General features: G+C 50.5%; 1 protein-coding gene across 6 annotated transcripts in view; it reads left to right on the forward strand.

The window, feature by feature from the left end:
- The window catches only part of COL13A1 (collagen type XIII alpha 1 chain), a 152,386-nt gene that overhangs the window by 118,739 nt on the left and 10,809 nt on the right, over positions 1-22,838 (forward strand). For 5 of the 6 annotated variants that reach the window (XM_059882596.1, XM_059882593.1, XM_059882595.1 and 2 more), the window contains 5 exons: positions 1,014-1,037; positions 2,439-2,501; positions 3,585-3,628; positions 4,000-4,152; positions 4,691-4,779. In XM_059882596.1, coding sequence (XP_059738579.1) covers positions 1,014-1,037; positions 2,439-2,501; positions 3,585-3,628; positions 4,000-4,078 — 210 coding nt within the window. In that variant the 3' untranslated portion in view covers positions 4,079-4,152; positions 4,691-4,779. 6 annotated transcript variants of the gene reach the window in all.

Raw genomic sequence — 22,838 nt, forward strand, 5'->3', positions numbered from 1 at the left:
ATTTGGGGCTGGTTAATCTTGGTTGTCGGAGAAGGCAATGGCACCCCCACTCCAGTACTCTTGCCTGGAAAATCTCATGGGCGGAGTAGCCTGGTAGGCTGCAGTCCATGAGGTCATGAAGAGTCAGACACGACTAAGCAACTTCACTTTCACTTTTCCCTTTCATGCATTGGAGAAGGAAATGGCAACCCACTCCAGTGTTCTTGCCTGGAGAATCCCAGGGATGGGGAAGCCTGGTGGGCTGCCGTCTATGGGGTCGCACAGAGTTGGACACGACTGAAGCGACTTAGTAGCAGCAGCAATCTTGGTTGTGGGAAGGCTGTCCCGTGTGCCAGAGGATGTTCAGCAGCATTCCGGGTTTCAACCCGCTAGATTCCAATAGATGGCACCTATGTCATTGCCTCCCAGCTATAAAAAAACAAAGTATGTCTCTGCACACTGCCGAATGTCCCCAGGGGGACAAAATCACCCCAGATTGAGAACCGCTCCTTTAAAGGAATCCTTGTACCCATGTGAATCCATTTTCAAGGTGTACAGATTTTTTTTTAATGCCAAGAATTGTCCCTCTAATTTATTTTCAAGTAGCTCCGTGTTTTTCTCTACTGTGTTTAAAGGGAGGTACATCTTTTTAAAGGGAGGTACATCAGAGCCTTAAATCTGGGTCTTAGAAGAAGAGGGGAGATGAAGGGAGGGTCCCGGTCAGTAATTAGAAAGAAGACATGCTTCTTTCTTCCCTCTCTGGTAAAGGGACAGCTTGCAGTCCCCTTTAAGGCATGTCTGACTCTGTTGTGGACAGCATTTGGTGCTCGTGGGGTGCTCTCTGTCCAGTGATTATGACCCTCTGGGAGAGGTGAGGGTGGGGTGAGTCTGGGAGGCACAGAGTCCTCGAGAGGGTCTACCTCTGTGGTGCTCCTTCAAGGGGCCCAGCGCCCACACTTCAAGGACTGTTTTGAGGGACCTTCCAGGTGGCTCTTGATTTGCTCTTCAACTGATCATGTGGTGTTGATTTTTAGGAGATCCGGACACTGGCCTTGATGGTGAGTCCTCGTCCCTTGATTCCCCCCGGGTGCTGGGCTGAGGGCTGGGAGTGGGCAACATGAAAGACAAGCCTGGAGGTCTCCCCTCCAGAAGTTTAGAGAGTGGCTCTTCACCAACTCAGCAGGGTGCTCTTGTCAAAAGATAAATGCTGGGTTCTCTCTGCAGCAGCATCGAAAAAATAGTGGTATGGAGGAAGACATTTCTATGTTTCTCCTTTTACCCAACCTTTCACTAATAAAGTATAATCCTAAAAAATCAGCAGCAATCCTCCACCTTTCCTGGAAATCAATTTTATTATTTGCATCTGGAAAACCAGTGTATTCTAAGCCTGGATCCTGCATGGGTGCCCACCAGTGATAGGCCCTCGGTGAATATCTGCAGTTAAAATGATCACCACCTGCTTTAACTTCCAAGTCAGAGAAAAGAGGAGAGATCAAGAAATTCTTAAACTACTCACATTTTATGTCATTCAATATTTTTTAGTGGCCATATGCCAGAGAACACATTTAGAGATGATACAAATCCAGAATTAAGCACCAGTCATACGATGCCTCAATCCCAGAGATTGGTATAAACCAAATGGTTCTGGAATCAGTGAGCTTCATTTGCAAACATTAAAATATATTATTTGAAATAGCTATTTGAAACAAAACTTTCATGGAAAATTTTTTTTTAATTTTTAAAATCAACCTTGAATTAACTGTACATACAATAAAATGTACCCACTTTAGGTATAGAATTTGTTGAGTTTTGATAAATGTATATAGCCTTGTATCCACCACCTCAATCACTCCAGAAAATTCCTTCATGAGACTCAAGAGTCAATCTCACACTTACCCCACTGATCTGCTTTCTGTCACCACAGCTTAGATCTGTCTTCAGTTCTGGAGTTTCTTGTGAATGGAGTCAGTCAGTATGTCAGCATCTGCATCTGGCTTCTTTTGCTCCGCATCACGTGTCAGAGTTTCTTTTCTGGCATGGCCTGGGCGGTGCTTGGTTCTTTTTCACTGCCGTATAGTATTCCACTGTGTGAATGTACCAGACATTCACCTGCTGATGGACATTTGGGTTGTTTCCCAGAGACATTTTAAAATCACTGTCAGGGAAGATCAGATTTGTCTTCTAGGAACCCAAGGATCCCCCAGGGTGTAGTGGGAAGGGGAGGAAGAGGCTGATAGGTGTGGCTTTAGGATCCCCACCCCTGTCTTTAGCCTAAACACACTCAGAGCTTACCTGCCTTACACTGTGGAGTCTCCTTGTTATTTTCTTTGCAAAAAAAAAGTCTTCCTACTGCTGATGAAATGTTTGGAAATAATCAGACTCCACATACACCTCCCTGGAGATAGGCCATCCCTCCTCAGTCGTAACATTCTCCCACGGGTCTCTCTTTCCTTTCCTAGGGGCCCCCTGGTCTTCCTGGGCAGATCGGCCCACCCGGAGCTCCAGGGATCCCAGGCGAGAAGGTAACACTGTCTTGACAAGGCAGATGAGACCCTGCAGAAGCCCCGCGTGCATCTCTGAGCATGGGACCCCCGGCTGCCCCTATCTGTGTCTTTCTCATGTTCCCAGGGCCACCACGCCACTCCAGCCTGTAATTCTCCCCAAGCTCCAAGGCGCCGCCTGCCCACCATCCCTCCCACACCCTCAACTCTGCAATCCTCCCCTCAATGTCTGTCTCAGGCTCCTGTAATTCACAGGCCCCTCTGTTTCGGCGAGGCCTGGGTCCAGACAAGCTCCTGCCCTAGCTGGACCCACAGCAGGGACCCAACCCACCATCAGAGCACGTAGCCCTTGAGCCCCTCTCCAGCCTCATGCCTCCCTCCATTCCTGCGTCCTTTTATCCTCTGCCCTCATCCCTGTGGCTTTTCTCAGAAAGCCATGCTCATTTGTCCTTCTGTCTTCTACTCATGAGGCCTTCTGCCCTAAAGTCCCTTCTTGTCTCCCGTACCTTTCAAAGTCCTCATATTTCAATCCCACCTCGAAGGCTGCCACCTCCTCCCTGAAGCCTTACCTGATCTACCAGGAGGAATTCGCTGCTCTTTCCTCTCAGCTTGCTTTGGTGGTGCAGCTGGTTATTTGCTGTGCTGTGCTTAGTCACTCAGTCATGTCCGACTCTTTGCGACCCCATGGACTATAGCCGGCCAGGCTCCTCTGTCCATGGGGATTCTCCAGGCAAGAATCCTGGAGTGGGTTGCCACGCCCTTCTCCAGGGGATCTTCCCAACCCAGGGATTGAACCCAGGTCTCCCACATAGCAGGTGGATTCTTTACCATCTGAGCCATGAGGGAAGCCCAAGAATAGTGGAGTGGGTAAACTATCCTTCTCCAGGGGATCTTCCCTACCTAGGAATCAAACCGGGATCCACTGTGTATTAACCACAGGCCTTGGGCTCACAACTCTGCACTGGGGTCCTCGCCTGTAAAACAGTCAATAAAAGTACATACCTTCCACCTGTGCTGAGGACACCTGATGCAGCAAGTGCTATGTTAATAAGAGATACTGTTCTCCTCTGGTCCGAGAGTGACCTTGGGTTGTTCTGGCTGCAGGGGGAGATTGGACTGCCAGGCCCTCCGGACTCGATGGGGAAAAGGTAAGGACACGCCCAGACAAACCTCTAAAGATAGTCTTTGCCCTGGTGGTGAGGGTGCAGAAGGCTCTGGAGGGAGCCCGGGTGCACACCTTGTGAGGAAGGGAGGAGAGAGGAGGGGGGACCCGCCTGCAGAAGCCCCCCGATGCCCACTACTGGCCCCAGGAGGAGCCAGGCAGACCCACGCTGGGATGGGCCAGGGCTGGTGGCCAAGGCCCCTCAGATTGCCACAGGCAACTGCACAGACTCTCTGCCTGGTCCCATAAAGCACCAAAGAGCCAAGTCCTCTGGGGCCCCAGCACCCCTTTCTTTCATGTTCTTCCCCTCGATCCTCCATGAGTGTATCTAATATGTGTTGTTGATCTTTTCTCGAGGGACCTCGAGGCAAACCAGGAGATGTGGGCCCTCCTGGTCCCCAAGGCCCCCCAGGAAAGCCTGGGCCTGCAGGAATGAAGGGAGAAGACGGCCTCCCGGGGAGCCCAGGAGAGAAGGGGGAGAAAGGGGAGACGGGGCAGCCGGGACCACCGGTGAGCGCCAGGGCCCACCTAGCATGATACAGCTGTGTACTGTGCCAGGTGCAGCTGGAAACAGGGTTGGGAGCCGGGCACAGGGGCTCACCTGCTTTCTCCTCCAGCCTTACTTTATGAAAGCTAGTTTCCTGCCTCAAGAGACCTGGGTCCTGCTCTGTCACCTCCCATTCGCAGGAAAGTCACTGAGCCTGGCAGAGCCTCAGTTTCCTCATCTGTAAAATGGGGATGATAATGCCATCCCTGGATACCTCCCTGGGTTGTTGGGAAGATAAAGTTGTGGGTGTAAAACTGTCTCTTGGGACAGCATACAGAAGCCCTAGACCCAGGAGAGGTACAAACAAGGAACCTTGCCCAGGCCAGCTAGGTTTGACCTAGGAACCTTCTTTGGGCCTCACAGCTTCCTTCTGAGAAATGGACGGCACCCTAGACATCCGCTCTCGGGGGAAGGGGGTCCCACGTGCAGGCCGCAGCTTGTCCGCAGACCTCAGTGTGACGACCTGGCCCTTGATTAACAGAGATCTTTGTCAATCCATAGGGTCTAGACGGCCCAACTGGGGAGAAAGGAGAACCAGGTGACCAAGGGAGACCCGGAGCGACTGGACTTCCTGGCCCAATCGGGCTCCCAGGATTTATAGTAAGGCGAAGGGACTGAGCATCACGGTTGTCAGCAGACCTCTGCTGACGAGGGCAAGCAAGTGGGGTGTCCTGACTGCGGTCACCTGCCCAGCAGGTGCCTGGTGTGATGAGGCTGCACTGACCTCATCTGCCATCCCAGCCTGGGGACGGGAGGGTCCACTGGATGAGCAGCTGCTCCCTGAGGTGCAGACGGGTGTCAACAGGGGTTCCAGCTCCCTCTGCTCACAACATGATGGCCTCCCTCTCCAGGGGCCAACAGAGTTCAAAGGTGCCAGAACCTGGGACTTGGAGGAATTCTCCTCTTAGAAGTAGAAAGAATCTCAGAGGTCAACCAGTCTCACCTCTGACCCAGTGCAGGGGCCCTCAGAGGCCACTGACTGCCCACTCAACTGGGACAGGCAGGCAGCTGGTGGCCTCCTGCCATGTCCCCTCCAAACTGGAGGGAGTGCTCCCTATGTGGTGTGAGCGTCCCCCATCAACACGCTGTGGGCCTGGCTCTGCTTCTGGAACCATGTTTGCTTTCGGTAGCTGCATAGCAAGTCCCCACAAACTCAGTGGCTTAAAACAACACACATGTGTTAAGGCAGTTTCCATGGGTCAGGAGTCCAGGCACGGGGCCTCCGCCCAGTGCTTCTCAAGGCTGCAGTCAGGTTGCCATCAGCTGCATTCCCATTTAGCGCTGGGGTCCTCTTCTGAGCTCACTGCCGTTGGCATAATTCAGTCCTTTCTATAGTAGGACTGAGTCCCCCAGCTCCTACAGGTCACCTACATGTCCCAACCACACAGCCTTTCTCATAGCAGGCAGATCACATTACAATAGCTTGCTTCTTCAAGGCCAAGGCCAGCAGGAGTGTGTCAGTGCACGCAAGCAAGACAGAGGTGTGTGTGTGTGTGTGTGAGACATACTTGTAACATAGTCTTAACCTATCAGTTGTATAACATCTATATAATTTGTACCTGAGCTTATAACATAATCACAAGAGAGACAGACCATCGCCTTTGCCACAGGCCGTATTCTGTTGGTTAGAAACAAGTCCCAGGTCTATGCTAGGGTCTCTACCCTGTCGGATCCATGCAGAATATCAGCCTCTCCTCCCATGTGCTGTTAATAGGACCTCAGATTCAGGAAGCCGGTGGTCACAGGCCCCCGGTCCCGGTCTTCATCCTCAGGCCTGTTACCCGCCATAGCTTCCCAGGTGATCCTTGCAGACACCTGGACACAGCCTAGTCCCAGTCTGGTTCGTCACAGATTTGAGGGTGACTATCCCGGACTCCCCGAGTGCTGGCATCCACGCCGTGTTGTTTTGTGTCCACAGGGAGAGAAAGGAGAACCAGGGGAGAAGGGTGACCCAGGAATGGAGGTAGGTTGTGCCTGCTCTGCAGCTTGTGTCACGGGGCTTGTGACAGGAACCTCATCACACCACAGCCTCCAGTGGGCACAGCATTGCCGTGCTCTAGAATGAAACTCACGACTGCCTGGCACAGGAAGAGGGCAGGAAACAAGATTTCCTGAGCACTTCAGGATCGTTGTGAAGTTCGCTCCACTGGTCAAGTCCCTCAGTGGCATTCACATGGCACCTGCCAGGCTCCATTCCCAGTGCTAGAGCCTGGAGACAGGAAGTAAACAGACCGCCCCTGTGCAGCAAACAATCTCCATTTATGGGCACTAGAATGGCAGCAGCTCAGAGAGTCGGGTGAGCACCCCGGAGGATGGGTCTTTGGAGCAGCGTCTGTAGGAGTTTGCCCAGAAGCTCCAGAGGTAGGATTTCCAGAGAGAGACAGTATTCGTATGAGAAGTGTGGTGGTGAAGGGGAAAGGAGAGAGCTGTGGAGTGAGAGGTAGGATGGAAGCCACCTTCTCGTAAGACAGGAAGGGATCAGGCTCAAGGAAAGAGCCAGGAAAGCAAGAGAAATCAAGGATGCGTGAGGGAGAGGCTATTTGTTGGGAGAGCCTGCGCCACCCCAACACCACTGCAGAGACCCCCAAACCTTCTCAGTCCCCAGAGAAGTCGCCTCAGTCACCCTTCAGTGTCACCAAGCCCCGCCAGCATTTAGTAACCCAGACTTGATTATAGAACACGTGTGTTATTTATTTGGATAGCCTCCTAAGGAAATGCTCTGAAATTCAGGAAACACATAATATGCAAAAATGTTCCTTCCAGATGTATTTAAAGTACAAATTGGAAACAGCCTGCATTTCTAACAAGGAGGAAATGATTAAATAACTTACCGCAACAATACTAATGGTAATAATAGTCCCCATGTTGGAGAGTTTTTCTTATGCCAAGTCCTGCTCCAAGCCTATGCCAAGTCCTGCTCCAAGCCTATGCCAAGTCCTGCTCCAAGCCCCGGCTAGTAGGAACTCATTTTTATTCCATTCAGTGAAGAGCTGAATATATACATATATATATATATATATATATATATATATATATATATATATATATAATATCATCATAAGTATAGATACACATTTAAATACATTTTATGTATCAAGAGAGTGTAGAAGAAAATAAAGCAAAATATTAGCATTACTCAGAGATATTTATGCTTTTTCCTTCTTTCAATTCTCTTTTTCAATTAATTTATTTTTTTAATTTATTTTTTAACTGAAAGATAATTGCTTTACAGAATTTTGTTGTTTTCTGTCAAACTTCAACATGAATCAGCCATAAGTATACATTCTTTTTAATTTACTATGTTAATGAATTTGTATTCCTTTAAAATTTTTAATATTTTAAATTATCACATAGTAAAATTGACTTTTCAGGGATGTGTGTACAGGTCTATGAATTTTAGTATATGCATGATTTGTATAAACTGTACTCCCATCAGGATATATGATTTACTTGTTTATACTAAGAAAAAAAAGTAGTAAACATTTTTTTTTTAAGAAGGTAGAGTTTGCAAAGATTGCATTCCCTACAATGTGACTATAGTATTGTGAAGCTAAAAGCTCCACATGGCCAAGGGACAACAGGAGTTCCCTGTCTGCCAAGTGCAGGGGCTCCCTTTGTGGTCACCTGGCAGGGAGTCCCCATGCTGGCCACACTCCAGGGGATTCTGTCCCTGGAAAGGTGAGGTGTCCAAGGAGAGTCCAGAAGCTGAAGTGGGGGACCCACTCAGAAAAGAGCAGGCAGGTCTCCTCCCAGCCTCTTGGGTAACTGACCGTGGACAAATGGATGTCCATCTTCACCAGAGACAGAACCTACCCGTCACAGCATCCTCCTCTGAGAGGAAGACCTCCCAGGGTTCCTTCATCTTCACTCTCCAGTCCAAATCTCTTCTACTTTAACCTACCTTCAAAGGAAATAGAGACCCATATTCGCCCTGCTGTCTGTTACCAACCTGGGGAGCTTTAGGAATATTCTTGAGAAGCATCTCAGTCTCCTTCCATTCCAGATAACCAATCTCTGTTTCTTTAAGCTAAAGGTCTCAAACTCAAACCCCAGCCAGGACCAAGCATGAACAAATGAATACAAAAGGTCTGGGTTCAAAACAATAGAGAGGGACTTCCCTGGTGGTGCAGTGGTTAAGACTCTGCACTTGCAGTGCGGGAGGCAGAGGTATACTCCCTAGGTCAGGGAGATCGCACATGCTGCGTGGCACAGCCAAAAAAAAAAAAACAATAGCAAAAACCAGTAGGGAGTGGTGAGGACTGGGGTAAACCGAAGAACTGAAGCCCCACCCAGTGGGGAAAGCGCTCCTTGAGTTTCAGGTAATTGTTGCCAGGCAAGAACAAGAACAGGTTCAATGGTATGTGAACCGTGAACTTCCAGATGTTCAAGCTCGTTTTAGAAAAGGCAGAGGAACCAGAGATCAAATTGCCAACATCCGTTAGATTATTGAAAAAACGAGAGAGTTCCAGAAAAACATCTATTTCTGCTTTATTGACTCTGCCAAAGCCTTTGATTGTGTGGATCACCACAAACTGTGGAAAATTCTTCAAGAGATAGGAATACCAAAGCACCTGACCTGCCTCTTGAGAAATCTGTATGCAGGTCAGGAAGCAACAGTTAGAACTGGACATGAAACAACAGACTGCTTCCAAATAAGGAAAGAAGTACATCAAGGCTGTATGATGTCACCCTGTTTATTTAACTTATATGCAGAGTACATCATGAGAAATGCTGGCCTGGATGAAGCACAAGCTGGAATCAAGATTGCCGGGAGAAATATCAATAATCTCAGATATGCAGATGACACCATCCTTATGGCAGAGGATAAAGAGCCTCTTGACAAAAGTAAAAGAGGGAAATGAAAGAGTTGGCTTAAAGCTCAACATTCAGAAAACTAAGATCATGGCATCCAGTCCCATCACTTCATGACAGATGGATGGGGAAACAGTGTCAGACTTTATTTTGGGGGGCTCCAAAATCACTGCAGATGGTGACTGCAGCCATAAAATTAAAAGATGCTTACTTCTTGGAAGAAAAGTTATGACCAACCTGCTGCTAAGTTGCTTCAGTCGTGTCCAACTCTGTGCGACCCCATGACGGCAGCCCATCAGGCTCCACCGTCCCTGGGATTCTCCAGGCAAGAACACTGGAGTGGGTTGCCATTTCCTTTTCCAATGCATGAAAGTGAAAAGTGAAAGTGAAGTCGCTCAGTCGTGTCCGACTCTTGGCGACCCCATGGACTGGAGCCCACCAGGCTCCTCCATCCATGGGATTTTCCAGGCAACAGTACTGGAGTGGGGTGCCATTGCCTTCTCTGATGACCAACCTAGCATATTAAAAAGCAGAGACATTACTTTGTCAACAAAGGTCTGTCTAGTCAAGGCTATGGTTTTTTTAGTGGTCATGTATGGATCTGAGAGTTGGACTATAAAGAAAGCTGAGCACCGAAGAATTGGTGCTTTTGAACTGTGGTGTTGGAGAAGACTGAGAGTCCCTTGGACTGCAAGAAGATCCAACCAGTTCATCCTAAAGGAAATCAGTCCTGAATATTCATTGGAAGGACTGATGCTAAAGCTGAAACTCCAATACTTTGGCCACCTGATGCGAAAAACTGACTCATTTGAAAAGACCCTGATGCTGGGAAAGATTGAAGGCAGGAGGAGAAGGGGACGGCAGAGGATAAGATGGCTGGATGGCATCACTGACTCAATGGACGTGAGTTTGAGTAAACTTCAGGAGTTGGTGATGGACAGGGAGGCCTGGTGTGCTGCAGTCCATGGGGTAGCAAAGAATTGGACATGACTGAGTGACTGAACTGAACTGAACTGAAGAACAAGAGCCTGGGGCTGCCAGATTTTCTGGTTTTTCAAAAATTTCTAGAAGAATAGACATTTTGAGGCATTAGGTTTTTTTGTGTGTAGAGAAATGAGTTGTTGTGAGTTTCTGACCTGTTCTAAGCCTTCGTTTGGGAGGCTGTGTGCTGGTGGTTCTGTCTTCCCCCTTGCAACTCCAGCCACACCCCAGACTATGGCAAAGGCAGGGCCACTGAGAGTATAACAGGGGGTGGGCTAACCGTTTCCCTTTGGCTTCCAGGTTCCTGGGCCACCAGGGCCAGAGGGGCCTCCTGGACCTCCGGTGAGTTGGAAGGCTTGTCTGTGTTTCAGTTCACTGTGACTAGGCCCCTAACGTCCCCTCTCCATGGCAGTCACTGGGCTTAGCCTCAGCCTTAGGTCAACCATCGTCTATTTCCACGGAGGGATTTTCACATCCATGTGTCCCCTCCATGCTCCTCTTCCCTCCCACCTTAAACAGGCATCATCTCTGTGACACCAAGGAGCCTGGGTGTTGCCTGGTTTCCTGAAAGAGTTGACGGGCTTGACAGCCCCGAGGTCTGGTCATGGGGTCTGGTCCTTGCTTGCAGAAGTCAGAGTCACTCCGTTCCTTTGCTATCAGACTTCTGTTCTTCTCCTTCTATTCTGACTAACCAGCCAGCAGGATTAAAATAGAAAGTGACCCATTTAAAACTGACTCCACTAGGTTGGCCCTTCCGTAGTTACAGATGATAAGGCACCTTTAAAGGGACCCCTCTGCATTATACCTAGAGGATCCCTAAGCCTCCCCCCGGACCAATAGATGCTGGTGCCTGCCTCTGTGGGGTTCACAGTCCCCATGAGGATGGGTCACCCCATTGCCACTGGTACAAGTAGTAGCAGTAGCAATAATGGCAGTCACCAACATTTATTGAAACTTACGATGTGCCTGATACAATGCTAAGCATTTTGCACATATCAATTTATTTCACTTTTACTTGTTTCCCTCTGAATCTTCCTTTCATGACACTGAGTATTTTCTCAGGAGTCAGCTGTGGGGGCCACGGAGCGATTCTCAGTTAGTACCTGGCTGGGGAAGCCTGGCTCAGGCCTCACTCCAGAAAGCCCCAGCAGACCCCCTTTAGCATTCCCTTCTATCTCCCCGAGGTGGGGATCCCAGGCCAGGCTTTATACCCTATGCCCTTGCCCTTTTGCGGTCCAACTTGTGGACAACGAGATTGACTTAACCAGAAATGCAGTTCTGAGGTGCCTTGTTTTGATTCCAAATGCAGGGGCTCCAAGGCGTTCCTGGACCAAAGGTAAGATGATGTCACATGGCAGCTGCTGGGTGAGGGGGTGGAGGAAGGAGCCCTGTCGGTAAAGACAGAAAAGCGAGGAAGTGCTTCAGAGGCAGACCAGCTGACCCCTTCCCTAGATGGAATTATGTGACACTTTAGCCAATGGGATAGAATTAGGACAGAATAAAGTCCTGCGGTCCCATTAACATCCATCACTGATGCTGGACAGGCTTTGGATTTAGAATTTTCCCATCCATCAATCCACCCTATAGAGTGACAGGTTAGATTCTTAGCAAATGATGAGATCCTTTTTCCATGTAACCTACCCAAGACCCTTCACTCACCCTGAAGTATAGGTGGGAGACAGAGGGCGGCAGAACATGGGACCCCTTCCTGGAACCAAGCCCATTGGACTCTGGCCTGGGATTCTCCAAACCCCCTCCCCCAACATCGCAAATGGATACAAGAGGCTGCAAACTGCTGGCATGGGGAAGCCTGTGTCTCCTGCACTGACATTCTTCGGGGGACAGTTTCTTTCCCTGATTAGTCTGGGAGACTCAGGGATCCAGTGGCGGCATTTCAGGCATTTGCCAGCCAGGATCCCCAGCGTCCCAGTTTTTCTGCTATGCAAATAGTCATCTATGCCAATGCCTGACCTGGAACTGATGTGAGTTTGTCTCCTCTCTTGCCATCCCCTTTCCCTTTGGGGACCTCAAAGTTACTACAGAGACACAAGGGATTCTAACATGAGCGGAGCCAGGCTAAGAATTCAGTGATTCCTGGAGTCCCCAGCCAGCCACCCCTGGATCAGCCACCTCCACCTCCTCCCTCCTCTGTCTGTCCCCCTCCCCACCATCCACCCCTGTCTCCGGAACCCTAGAATGCGAGGGCGAGTTGTCTGGGCCATGCTCTTCTGTGATCTCGCCCATCTCCCTTCCCTGCAGGGGGAAGCAGGACTAGACGGAGCAAAAGGAGACAAGGGCGTCCAGGGAGAAAAAGGAGACCGAGGTCCTCTGGGATTACCCGTAAGTATCGTGGACCCTACGCACTGGTGTGAGGAGCCCAGCCTGGTGGTCCTGAGGAGGTGCTGAGCAGGGCCCCTGGAAAGACCACTGGAAAACTCGAGGTTCAAAAGTTGTGAGCATCCCGGAGCTCCATGGGGTTTTGCTTTCCCACCTGGACTAGACTGTGGGCTCGAATTCTCTTGCTGAGGGCCTCCTCTGGGCTGGGCCTGGCCTAGGTTCTGGAGGATTGTGGATTTGAATAAGATAAGTCCCCACCCCCACCCCAAGGAGTACCCAGCTGGAGAACCAGAGGGAGCCCAAGAACAGCCTTATTGTGCTCAGTCCTAATTATGCTCGTTTGAGGCAATAAAAATCTCCCTTTACCGGGGCCGAGCTTAGAGGACTTGAGAGTGCTGGGACAGTGGAGTGTTCTCCATCTCTCTCCTGCTTTCCCAGGCAGACTCCAGAGAGCCCCTGCTCTCTGCTCTTAAGCACTGGCCACAGCAAAAAGCTTGCAAAAAGTCAGATCTTCCTGTCCCAGCAGGCTAAGATCACTCACGTCTCGGTTCTCTGAGCTCTCTAATCTCAGCTAAAGGCCCCAGGTCAGGGTGGGGGCTGCTCGGCAGGCCTCTGCATCTCCAGATGTGGGGCCTGGGCTCAGTGAATTCCTGTGCCCCAAGCTCCAGTGGGAACCCCACTGGCCTGGTCACTGCCTTACCTGTCTCCAGGGAAGCACACGTCACCGCCCTCCCCAGAGCCCTGGGCTCCACCCTCCCTCACACCCCAGTGAGGTTGGCACACATTGTTTGTTTTTCAAGATCTGGAAGGAAACTTTAGGATTCCCTGTAATCATTTTATTAATGGGTCTGGAGAAAAAAGTGAGTCACTTGAATTCACAGATGAAGTCAATGGCCCAGCTGGGCCAGAAGCTGAGCCTCTACTGAGGCCACAGCCTTGCAAAGAGAGCTTTTCCCAGCTACTGGGGCTCCCTCTCTCCCGAGCACAAGGCCAGCTCCCACTCCAGGAAACTGTAAAAAAGCAGGGGAACGATAGGAAGCCCAGTTGCCCCAGCTTGGCAGGGCTAAAAGGTCTGGTTAATGTAATCACAGTGACCAAACAGCAAGAGCAAAAGGTATGATTACACCTCATTACTGCATCAAATGTGGGAATATTTAAGGAGCTGATTTCGCCTGACAGACTACAGTAACTGATGACTTTAGCAGACACTTTTCCCATGTCTTAAGCTGTGTCCAGAATGATTAAGTGTTTTTTACTATTAGAGAGACTTCCAGTCCCCCACTCAACCACAAACCTCTCCTTGTTCACTTTCCTGGCCCCAACGACCCTAGTAAACATTGGGGAATTCAGTCAGAGGTTGACATGAAGACCAAACAGGTAATATAAACAAATAAAGAGCCAGAGGGAAGACAAAGGATCCAACTGTCTTTAATTTTTCAGCTTTTGATAGAGACAAGGGAACAGAGAAGTACTTTTGCTGGCTTAGGAAAACAGCAGAGCAAACAATATTCATAAAAGACAATTAACATGGACTTCAGAGGGACAGTAAGGAGCAGTGGGGATTATGGTTCCTGGAAACCGTGTGTCTCTTCTTAAAAGGCCCAATCCCTGCTCAGTTCAGCTGACTTGCCTTAGGGGAGTGAGGGTCCAGAATTTCTGCATACTCTAACTTTTCTAAGGAAGCCAGACATCTGGCATTTGATGGAATATCTCATTTTCTAATATTAAGTCAAAATTATTTGCAATACTACAACCCATATAGAATATGTTAGTGGTCCACATACGGCCCCAAAACCTCCAGTTCATGCCCTCTGCTCCAAACCGCTCAAGATAACTCAGTATTAATCCTGCATAGAGGGATTTCCCTGGTCTTATAGTGGGTAAGAATCCGCCTGCCAGTGCAGGGGACACAGGTTCAATCCCTGGTCTCAGAAGCTTCCACATGCCCTGGAGCATGTACCACAACTATTGAGCCTGTGCTCTAGAGCTTGGGAACTGCAACTGCGGAGCCCACATGCCTCGACTACTGAAGCCTGTGAGCTTAGAGCCCATGCTCTGCAACAAGAAGCCACCACAACGAGAAGCCCATGCACCATGTTCTTCATTCTGCATAATGAAGAATAACCCCTGCTCACCACAATTAGAGAAGGCTCACATGCAGCAATAAATAAATAAATAAATAAATTACATACATATATATATACACACTGCATAGACAAGGTATATGGATGCTTAGCTCAAGTTCTATTTTTAGGCTTCACCTCCGTGTTTTAGTTCATACAGCAGCAACCTGTGTTTCCAGGCACATCCTACTGAGTTCTTCCTATTTACCCTGCAGAAGAGATTCTCCATGCGGGCTGTACACTGGAATCACGTGGAGATTTCAAGTGTGCTATTCCCCAGGGCTCCCTCTTGGAGACTCTGTTTGAATTGGGCTGGGGTGGGCCCAGGCATCTGTATTGTTTAACATCACCCCCAGGAGATTCTGACGTGGTAGCTGGGGTTAAGAACCACAACTTTCTAGGCCATAAGCAAGATCAGTCCCAGGATTATGTGGTCCTAGGACTGAGAAGCAAGGCCCTGTGAAAAAGTGAAAGTGTTAGTTGCTCGGTCATGTCCAACTCTGCAACCCCATGGACTATAGCCCACCAGGCTCTTCTGTCCATGGAATTCTTCAGGCAAGAATGCTGGAGTGGGTAGCCATTCGTTTCTCCAGGGGATCTTCCCAACCCAGGGATTGAACCCGGTCTCCCACTCTGCAGGCAGATTCTTTACCATCTAAGCCACCAGGGAAGCCCCCTGACTGAGAAGCGAGGCCCTGAAGGATCCTACCACCTGATATCCTTCATCCAGGATGAAACAGCTCCCTTCCCCCCTCTTTCCTGGGGGTATTCCCCCACCTTTAAAATCCTGAGGCCTAGGCTCATTTCTGAGGCTCAGTTGGAAGCCATTCTCAAGAACTCAGTCTTCACTAGCCTAGAGTGTCCTAGCTACTCTCTCCCTGGCTGTCATGTCGGCATCATCAGCTCTCCTAGGTGGTTGAAGGAGCAGCATCATAGCCCAGCGCAGGAGCGAGAGCTCTAATTCCCACTGTCATATCACTGGATGCTGCCTAGTGAGTGGGTCTTAATAGCATCCCCCCTGCCAGCGAGTTTAATTCCAAGGGGTAAATGGCCTGAGACCTCTGTCCTAGGAGCAATCAGCTGCTCCTAAAGCCTCTTTTCCATAAAAGAGGTCCTGTCTGGGATAACATGAATGGATTGAGTTTGTGTTAAGCTTTGCCAACTGTAAAGTGCCAGAGAAATGTCAGGCAGCATGAGTATTATCATTCAAGGCCCAATTCCTCCCACCTAGTTGAAGCTGAAGTAGGCCAGCATCTACTGGATGTCGTAATCCAAAGCTGAGCCGCCTGGGTCCCCTAGTGTGGACTCACATCAGCAGGTGTGCAGAGGAGGCTGGGAAGACCATCCTTACTGGGGCCCCACCTGCCATGTCTTCCCCAAGTAAGACTGGCCGTAGAAGGATGCACTTGCTCTGGTTCAGACACCTCTCCATGATTGTACTTTCTGTATCTCTTTCCCTGGAACACTGCAGCCTCTTGGGAGAGAGGTTTCTGAGAGAGGGTGAAAGGAGAGAGGGGAGCAGGGGGCACAGAGGATCGGGATGGCCGTCGGCACTGATCTCCATCCGGCTTGCTCAGCAGTTGGCCACACTGCACTCAGTGTCTCCATGTTTTTGTTGGTTTTCATGTGAATACATTACCTGTCCTCCCAAGCTTATTTCTCCCATTTTGTTTGATGACCAGCATTTATGTCTGTCCAGAGTCACTGCTTCACTCACCTCTCCCCTCCCTGGTCCCTTTTTCTCCCTCCCGTTCCTCCCTTCCCCTTCTTCTGGTCAAACTGTTCCCTTTGTCCAGGGAGCTTCAGGTTTGGACGGCAGGCCTGGGCCACCGGTGAGTGTCACTTCTCCATTACCCCTCCACCCACCCCCATCCCACCCCACTCCTGGCCTATAAGCCCTTTCATCTGTCTTGCTGTGGCCTTGTGTTTGTTTTTTTTTTTTTTTTCAATAAATCATGGCTTATCCCACCACCGACACCAAAAAGTGACATCTGTGCTCAGTTCACAAGTGCTTATTCAGGCCTCTTGACCAAAGACCATAGGCCTTCATCTCCATTTCCCTGTTCATATATGCACACAGGGTCCCCACATCTGAGTTTCAAGACCACTGGATGTGGGGTGGGAGGCTGCTCCAGTAGCAAAGAATCTGTTCCTAAAGGAATGCTGAGTTCAGCCTGGGACTCAAGCCCTAGGGGTTTGGGCCGTGACTCATCCCCACCAAACACAACAGTGTCTGTATGTGCCCGTCATGCTGTGTTGTCTTCATCCTGTGAGCTCTGTCCATCTCCTGTCTGCCCACAAGGGCTTTCTAGTCCTGTGCAGCCACATGTATGTGGGTGAGGCCAGCACTGACGGGCGAGGGCGGGTGGGGCATAGATGAGCCATAGGCAAGTCCCAGCTTAGTGTTCTGAGAGCCTTTGACATCCATTCCTTCACCACATCTGCCTCACACCACAGTCCCTCTCTCTCTGTCCTCCTTGCACCCAGCACACCTTTCCCAGGTGGCCAGTCTGAGCTAGAGAGATTATCTGTGGCAGAAATCAGAGAAACCATGACTTCCTCTCAACTACTTAGTCCATTCATATTGGACAGAGGGGAGCAGTGCAATGTATACATTTATATTTTCTGTCCCCTTTGAACCTGAAGGTTTTTTTCTCATCAAATCAATAACAGAAAGTTAAAGGAAAATGTTTACAGGAAGAGTGATCCTGTCTTGCCAATACTAACATCTATTGGGCACTTCCTAGGTGTCAGGCCCAGAACCAAACGCATGCCACGTTTTCATCCATTCTAACCTGGCAGCAGCCTGGGAGGCAGACACTCCCGTTCTCATTCCCATTTTACAGGTGGGAAAATGGACTCTTAGGGAAACCAAGAAACTTCTCCAAAATCGCAGTTTATAGGCCTTTGAGGGAGGAGTTGAAGCTGACCAGTGACTTCAGAGTGCTATTCTGACACTCTGCCACAGACATCCACATCTTTCCCTCCTCCCTCAAAGGGGCCACCGCGAACATCATATGTCTCTTTTTTCCACTTAAAGTAAATCAGCCTTTGCCCACTTGCTCCCACCCAACCTGTCACAGCTACATCCCAGCACCACCAGGAACCGCCCATAGGCCCAGGCCCAGTCCTCATGTCCTGAGCAAGAAATACAATCACTGAGGCTGAGCAATAGGAAGCTCTGAATTATAGGTTTCGCCTAGCAGTGCTGTAAATCAGGAACCTGGAGAAGATGTTTAATTATGCCCTAGCAAGCCCCACTCTGTTTCTAAGCAACACAGCTCTGATCACCCCCACTGCCCTGTGGGGCTGCAACCCCAAGTCAGGGGCACGTAGGGCACACCTCCACGGCAGGCCAGCGTCAGCAGACATCCACTAATCTACTCTCCAATCCAGCCTGTCCCTCAGGGCCTGGGATGGGGACAGAAGGCCCGGCCAGAAGCTGAAGGCCAGGGCCCGCAGTGGGGGCGGGGTGGGGGTGGACGATGGCTGAATGACCCTCCCACGCCTGCCTCTGTGTGTGCGTCTGCATCGGTCTCTGTGGCATGAAGACCCTCCCGCTGCATGTGGAGCTGCGTCAGCAAAGGCGTGCCAGCCCCCAGCCTCCCCACCCCTGGGATGGCGTCAACTCCCTCCCGAGCGCTTCTGGGAGCAAACTAAGCAACCGTTCTCCTGCCGTTTTCAGCCTTGGCAAGCTTGGCTGTGACGCGAAAGGGTTTCCTTCCTCAAATCTGGCTCTGAGGCAGGGGGGAGAGCTCTCTCCCCGAGGCCCCCAAAACCAAACAGGAACGCGGCCCAGTCCAATGTCCACCCTGCACGAGCCGGGCCTCGCCAACCCTGAAAACTGGGCCTCTGGACCTTGCTCATCTCCAGGCATCGGGCGGGGATCCTGGGCTCCCCTTAGCATCAGGGCCCTCACCTCCGCATTTTCTCACCTCCCCAGGGTACTCCAGGACCAATCGGAGTTCCAGGCCCAGCGGGACCAAAGGGAGAGAGGGTGAGTGCCCAGCGAGGTAGACCAGGGGCCCCTCAGCCCCCCCTCTGCCTCAGGCCCTCAGTCCTGGTTCCTGCGACCCACAGGGCCACCGTGTCAGCCCAGCCGTCTCAGCCCCCATCTGTTCCTCCTAGACCCAGCCAGCGCCTCATGCACGTCTTCTCTTGATGATCCTCCCAGCCTGTGCGGGTGCAGCAGGCCTGGGGTGCTCTTTTTTTTTCTGGCCGTGCCACTCAGCTTGTGGGTTCTTAGTTCCCCAACCAGGGATCGAATCCATGCCCTCTACAGTAGAAGCTCTGAGTCCTAACTACTACCCCTGCCAGGGAGGTCCCGGGGTGCTCATTTTGTAACTACAAGTGAACAGAGACTTGGAGAGCTTCCTCCGCTCAGTTTCTGGTCACCTGGCTTCGCTCACAGGTGACTGGCGAGGCCCCAGACCCTGCTGTCACCAGACATGCCTGAACTCTGCAGTGACTTAGGGAAACAGCACAGAACATGGTGCCAGGTGGTGTTAGAAATCCTGGGGATGTCAAGAAGCCAGGAGACCTGCGCATCAGACCAGCTCTCGTGGGTCACTCTCCCACAACCAGTGCAGTGGGCTTGTGCAGGGGTTGGGGGAGGAAAGCTCCCCACACCAGCTCCTCCCAACCAGGCCTGGTTTCCACACTCTCAGGGCCTGGCATCACTGGAGAGCTGGCATGGGCACTGGACCTCTGAGTGGGCATCTGCTGGGCTCTCCACCTGTAAGAGCAGAAAGCCCACCCTGCTGACTCTGCCCACAGGAGAGGCTTTGTCTCTTTGGTTCTCAGACTACACAACGGGGGGAGGGTGAGGTGGGGGAGCGAGCTTCTGGAGACAGATGTGGGCTTCCCCGAGCTCTGCAGCCATTTGGAGAACCAGGGTGGCTGCTCTGAGGGGTGACACCTGCAGCTTCGGAGAGAAATCAGAGCTCTCTTTCTCTCCCCATTGCCCCCTTCCTTCTCTCTCCCTGTCTGCCTTGCCATGCCCATTTCCTGTTCCTTGGTCTCCTCCCCTGCTTCTGCCTCTGGCCAGCCAGTACGCCCGCCCCAACAAACAAATGTCCACAGAGGCCAGGATCTGTGGAAGAAGGGTGAGAGGAGCTCCCAAGCCCCCTCCTCAGGGCGTGTAGTCCATGTAGTCACCCCACCTTCCAACCAGCCCTTACTTCCTGGGAGGCTCTTTGAGGAGACTGGAGAGGTTGCCCAGGTTTCGTATGAAAACAGAAAGTGGCTGTCGGAAGGTTACCATGTCAGGGAAGGCTCATGTGTTCTTTCTCTGGTTTCAGGGCAGCAAAGGTGACCCTGGGATGACAGGACCAACGGGAGCAGCTGGGCTTCCTGTAAGTCTCATGGGATCAGAGGCTCCACCCGCCCGGGTCCCCCACCACAGAAGCACTGTCAAACAGAATACCCAGGGCCTGGAGCAAAAAATCTAGGGCCAAGCGAGGAGAATTCTCATCTCTGTGACAGATGAAGCAGCCAACTGCCACCAGCCCACTCTCTAGCACTCCCCTGCTGGGCTCTGCTCCAGGCAAACCCCGGGGCCCATGGCCCCTGATAGGGAATCAGGTCCTCACCAGTGCGGACCATCTGGCACACATGGCTGAGCCTCTTCCCTGAAGGCCTCTGTGTTCGATGCAGTGAGGGTCTCACAGGTGACTGTGCCATGGCCCCTGCCCTCATGCAGGGACAGAGCCACGTCCAGATCACTAGACGGCAGGGAGACATCTCCCAAGACAGGCAGCTTCCCATTTGCAATGGACTTCTCCTTGCTGGGTTATAGAAGTCGGCTGCCTGGGAGGGGCAGGACTTTGGTTTCCCACCCACTTGAAGGTCGTACACTAATTGGGTTCCATACTCGGCAGTGCTTCGACACCTCCAGCCAGTCTTTGCTTTACATCCCTCTCCAGCAGAAGACAAGGAGGAAAAGAATTGAAAGCAGTCTTATAGAGAGGTTTAGTCACAGCAACATTGTTTGCAAGAGCTAAAAATGTGAAGCAACCAAAGTGTCTGTAGATACATGAATGAATAATCAAAACGTGGTATATGTGTGCAGTAGCGTATTTTCCAGTCTTAGGAAGGAAACTCTGACATTCTACACTACGGTGAACCCTGGGGACATTTAAGTGAGATAAGCCAGTCACAGAAAGACAAATACTGTATGACTTCACTTATATGAGGTATTTATAGTAGTCAAAACCATAGTGACAGAAAGTAGAGCGCTGATGAAAGGTGGAATGAGTAGTTACTGTCTAATGATACAGAGTTTTAGTTTTGCAAGGTAAAAAGAGTTTTGAAGATGGAAAGTAGTGGCAGTTACACAAAAATATGAGTGTACTTAATACCACTGAACTGAATGCTGAAAAATGGTTAAGAAGGGAAATTTTGTGCTGTGTGCTAAGTCGCTTCAGTCATGTCCAACTCTGTGCGACCCCATGGACTGTAGCCTGCCAGGCTCCTCTGTCCGTGGGATTCTCCAGGCATGAATACTGGAGTGGGCTACCATGCCCTCCTCCAGGGGATCTTCCCGACCCAGGAATCGAACCCACATCTCTTATGTATCCTGCATTGAAAGCCAGGTTCTTTAACAGTAGGGCCATATTTTACCACAATAAAAAAAATTGAAGGAAAAAATAATAGAGAACAACTTGCACCTTGAAAAGAGGGGCTCAGGAGTTTTGGAGTCATTTTTATAGCAAGAGGCAAGTGGGATCTAGGAACCCAAATCTGGTCAGTACTCTGACAACCCAGAGGGATGGGATGGGGTAGGAGGTGGGAGGGAGGTTCAAGAGGGAGGGGACATATATATATCTATGGCTGATTCATGTTAATGGATGGCAGAAACAAACACAATTATTGTTAAGTAATTATCCTCCAATTAAAAAAAAAGAAGAAGAGGCAGGTGGGAAAGCCATGCAAACACCTGCCTATCCAGGAGCAGTCTTTGCTCCCATCTAGAAGAACCCGACCCCAGGCCAGGGTGTTGGCTGCAGAGTGAGAAACCAGAACTGTGTCTGACTTTACCCATAACTCATTATCTGTCTCTAGGTCAAGTTCCTTGAGCAGGTATTCTCCTTTGTCCCCCTTCCTTAAAATGGGGCTCATGAAACCTGTCTCTGATGAATTAGGCACCAGTAAAGAGCTTTATGTGGAGAAGGCAATGGCAACCCACTCCAGTACTCTTGCCTGGAAAATCCCACGGGCAGAGGAGCCTGGTAGGCTGCAGTCCGTGGGGTCGCGAAGAGTCGGACACGACTGAGTGACTTCACTTTCACTTTTCATTTTCATGCATTGGAGAAGGCAATGGCAACCCACTCCAGTACTATTGCCTGGAGAATCCCAGGGACGGGGAGCCTGGTGGGCTGCAGTCCATGGGGTCACACAGAGTTGGACACGACTGAAGCGACTTAGCAGCAGCAGCAAAGAGCTTTTTAAGCCTGGAAGGAAGGACTGTGTGGCCATCCTGTGTTTTCTCCTTAACATGTTTTTGTTTCTCTGATTTATTGCAGGGTTTACACGGACCACCCGGGGACAAAGGAAACCGGGTCAGTCTGAGTCCTCACACTTTGGCTCTGATCACTAATGTCTTCATGGCGAGGTGGAATGACCAACTGGGGATTCCTGACTCAATGTGGAAATACAGTTTTTCCTGATAAATCATTCTAAATTAAAAGACTTTCTAGTGAGGGGCTTAATTCGTGGCACTCAGGGAGCCTAGGGACCTAACCCTGAAATTGTAGCACGTATTTTTCCACGAGGAAAGGGGAGGCTGAGTCCCAGGGCGGCCATCAGATTAGCATTGCCATTCAGTGACAGGAGTCACAAGCCCAGCTCTCTCTAGGTTGCCCTGATAATGGGCCCCTAAACGAGATTTTTACATCCATCATTGCCGAGTCCTCGTCTTCTGACACCCAGTTTTACCAGGCATCCCAGGTCACTGGTGAGAGAGAAAATAAATCCCAGCTCCAAGAACAAGCAGACAACTGTTGTACACAGGCAAACCTTTTAAAAGGATCCCAGCCGTTGCTTCTCTTGGAAAGAGTCGGCAGGACTATGACATGAGTCACGGCTTTCAGGACCCTGCTCCTCCTTTAGTTTCTGCCATCTTCACCAGGACACAGTCCTGAGTGTCCACGGCATCCACAGCCACCTGACGGCCACATGGCACACTGGTGCCCAGGAGCAGTCATCGCACAACATCTCACCAAGGGCTGGCCTTTGCTTCCTTTCTAGAACGTCTTGTTGGCTGCCTCGTCACGGTGGTTCTCAGTGGGGTGCACGTCCCCTAGAAGGCCAAGAGCATCTTCTAGTGGGAATAATATTCCAGGATCTTAGAGGTAGAAGAAGAGTAGGAAGAACAGGAGAAACATGCTCCAAACTAT

This window comes from Bos taurus, chromosome 28, assembly GCF_002263795.3.
Source record: "Bos taurus isolate L1 Dominette 01449 registration number 42190680 breed Hereford chromosome 28, ARS-UCD2.0, whole genome shotgun sequence".
In the NCBI taxonomy this organism is placed as follows: Eukaryota; Metazoa; Chordata; class Mammalia; order Artiodactyla; family Bovidae; genus Bos; species Bos taurus.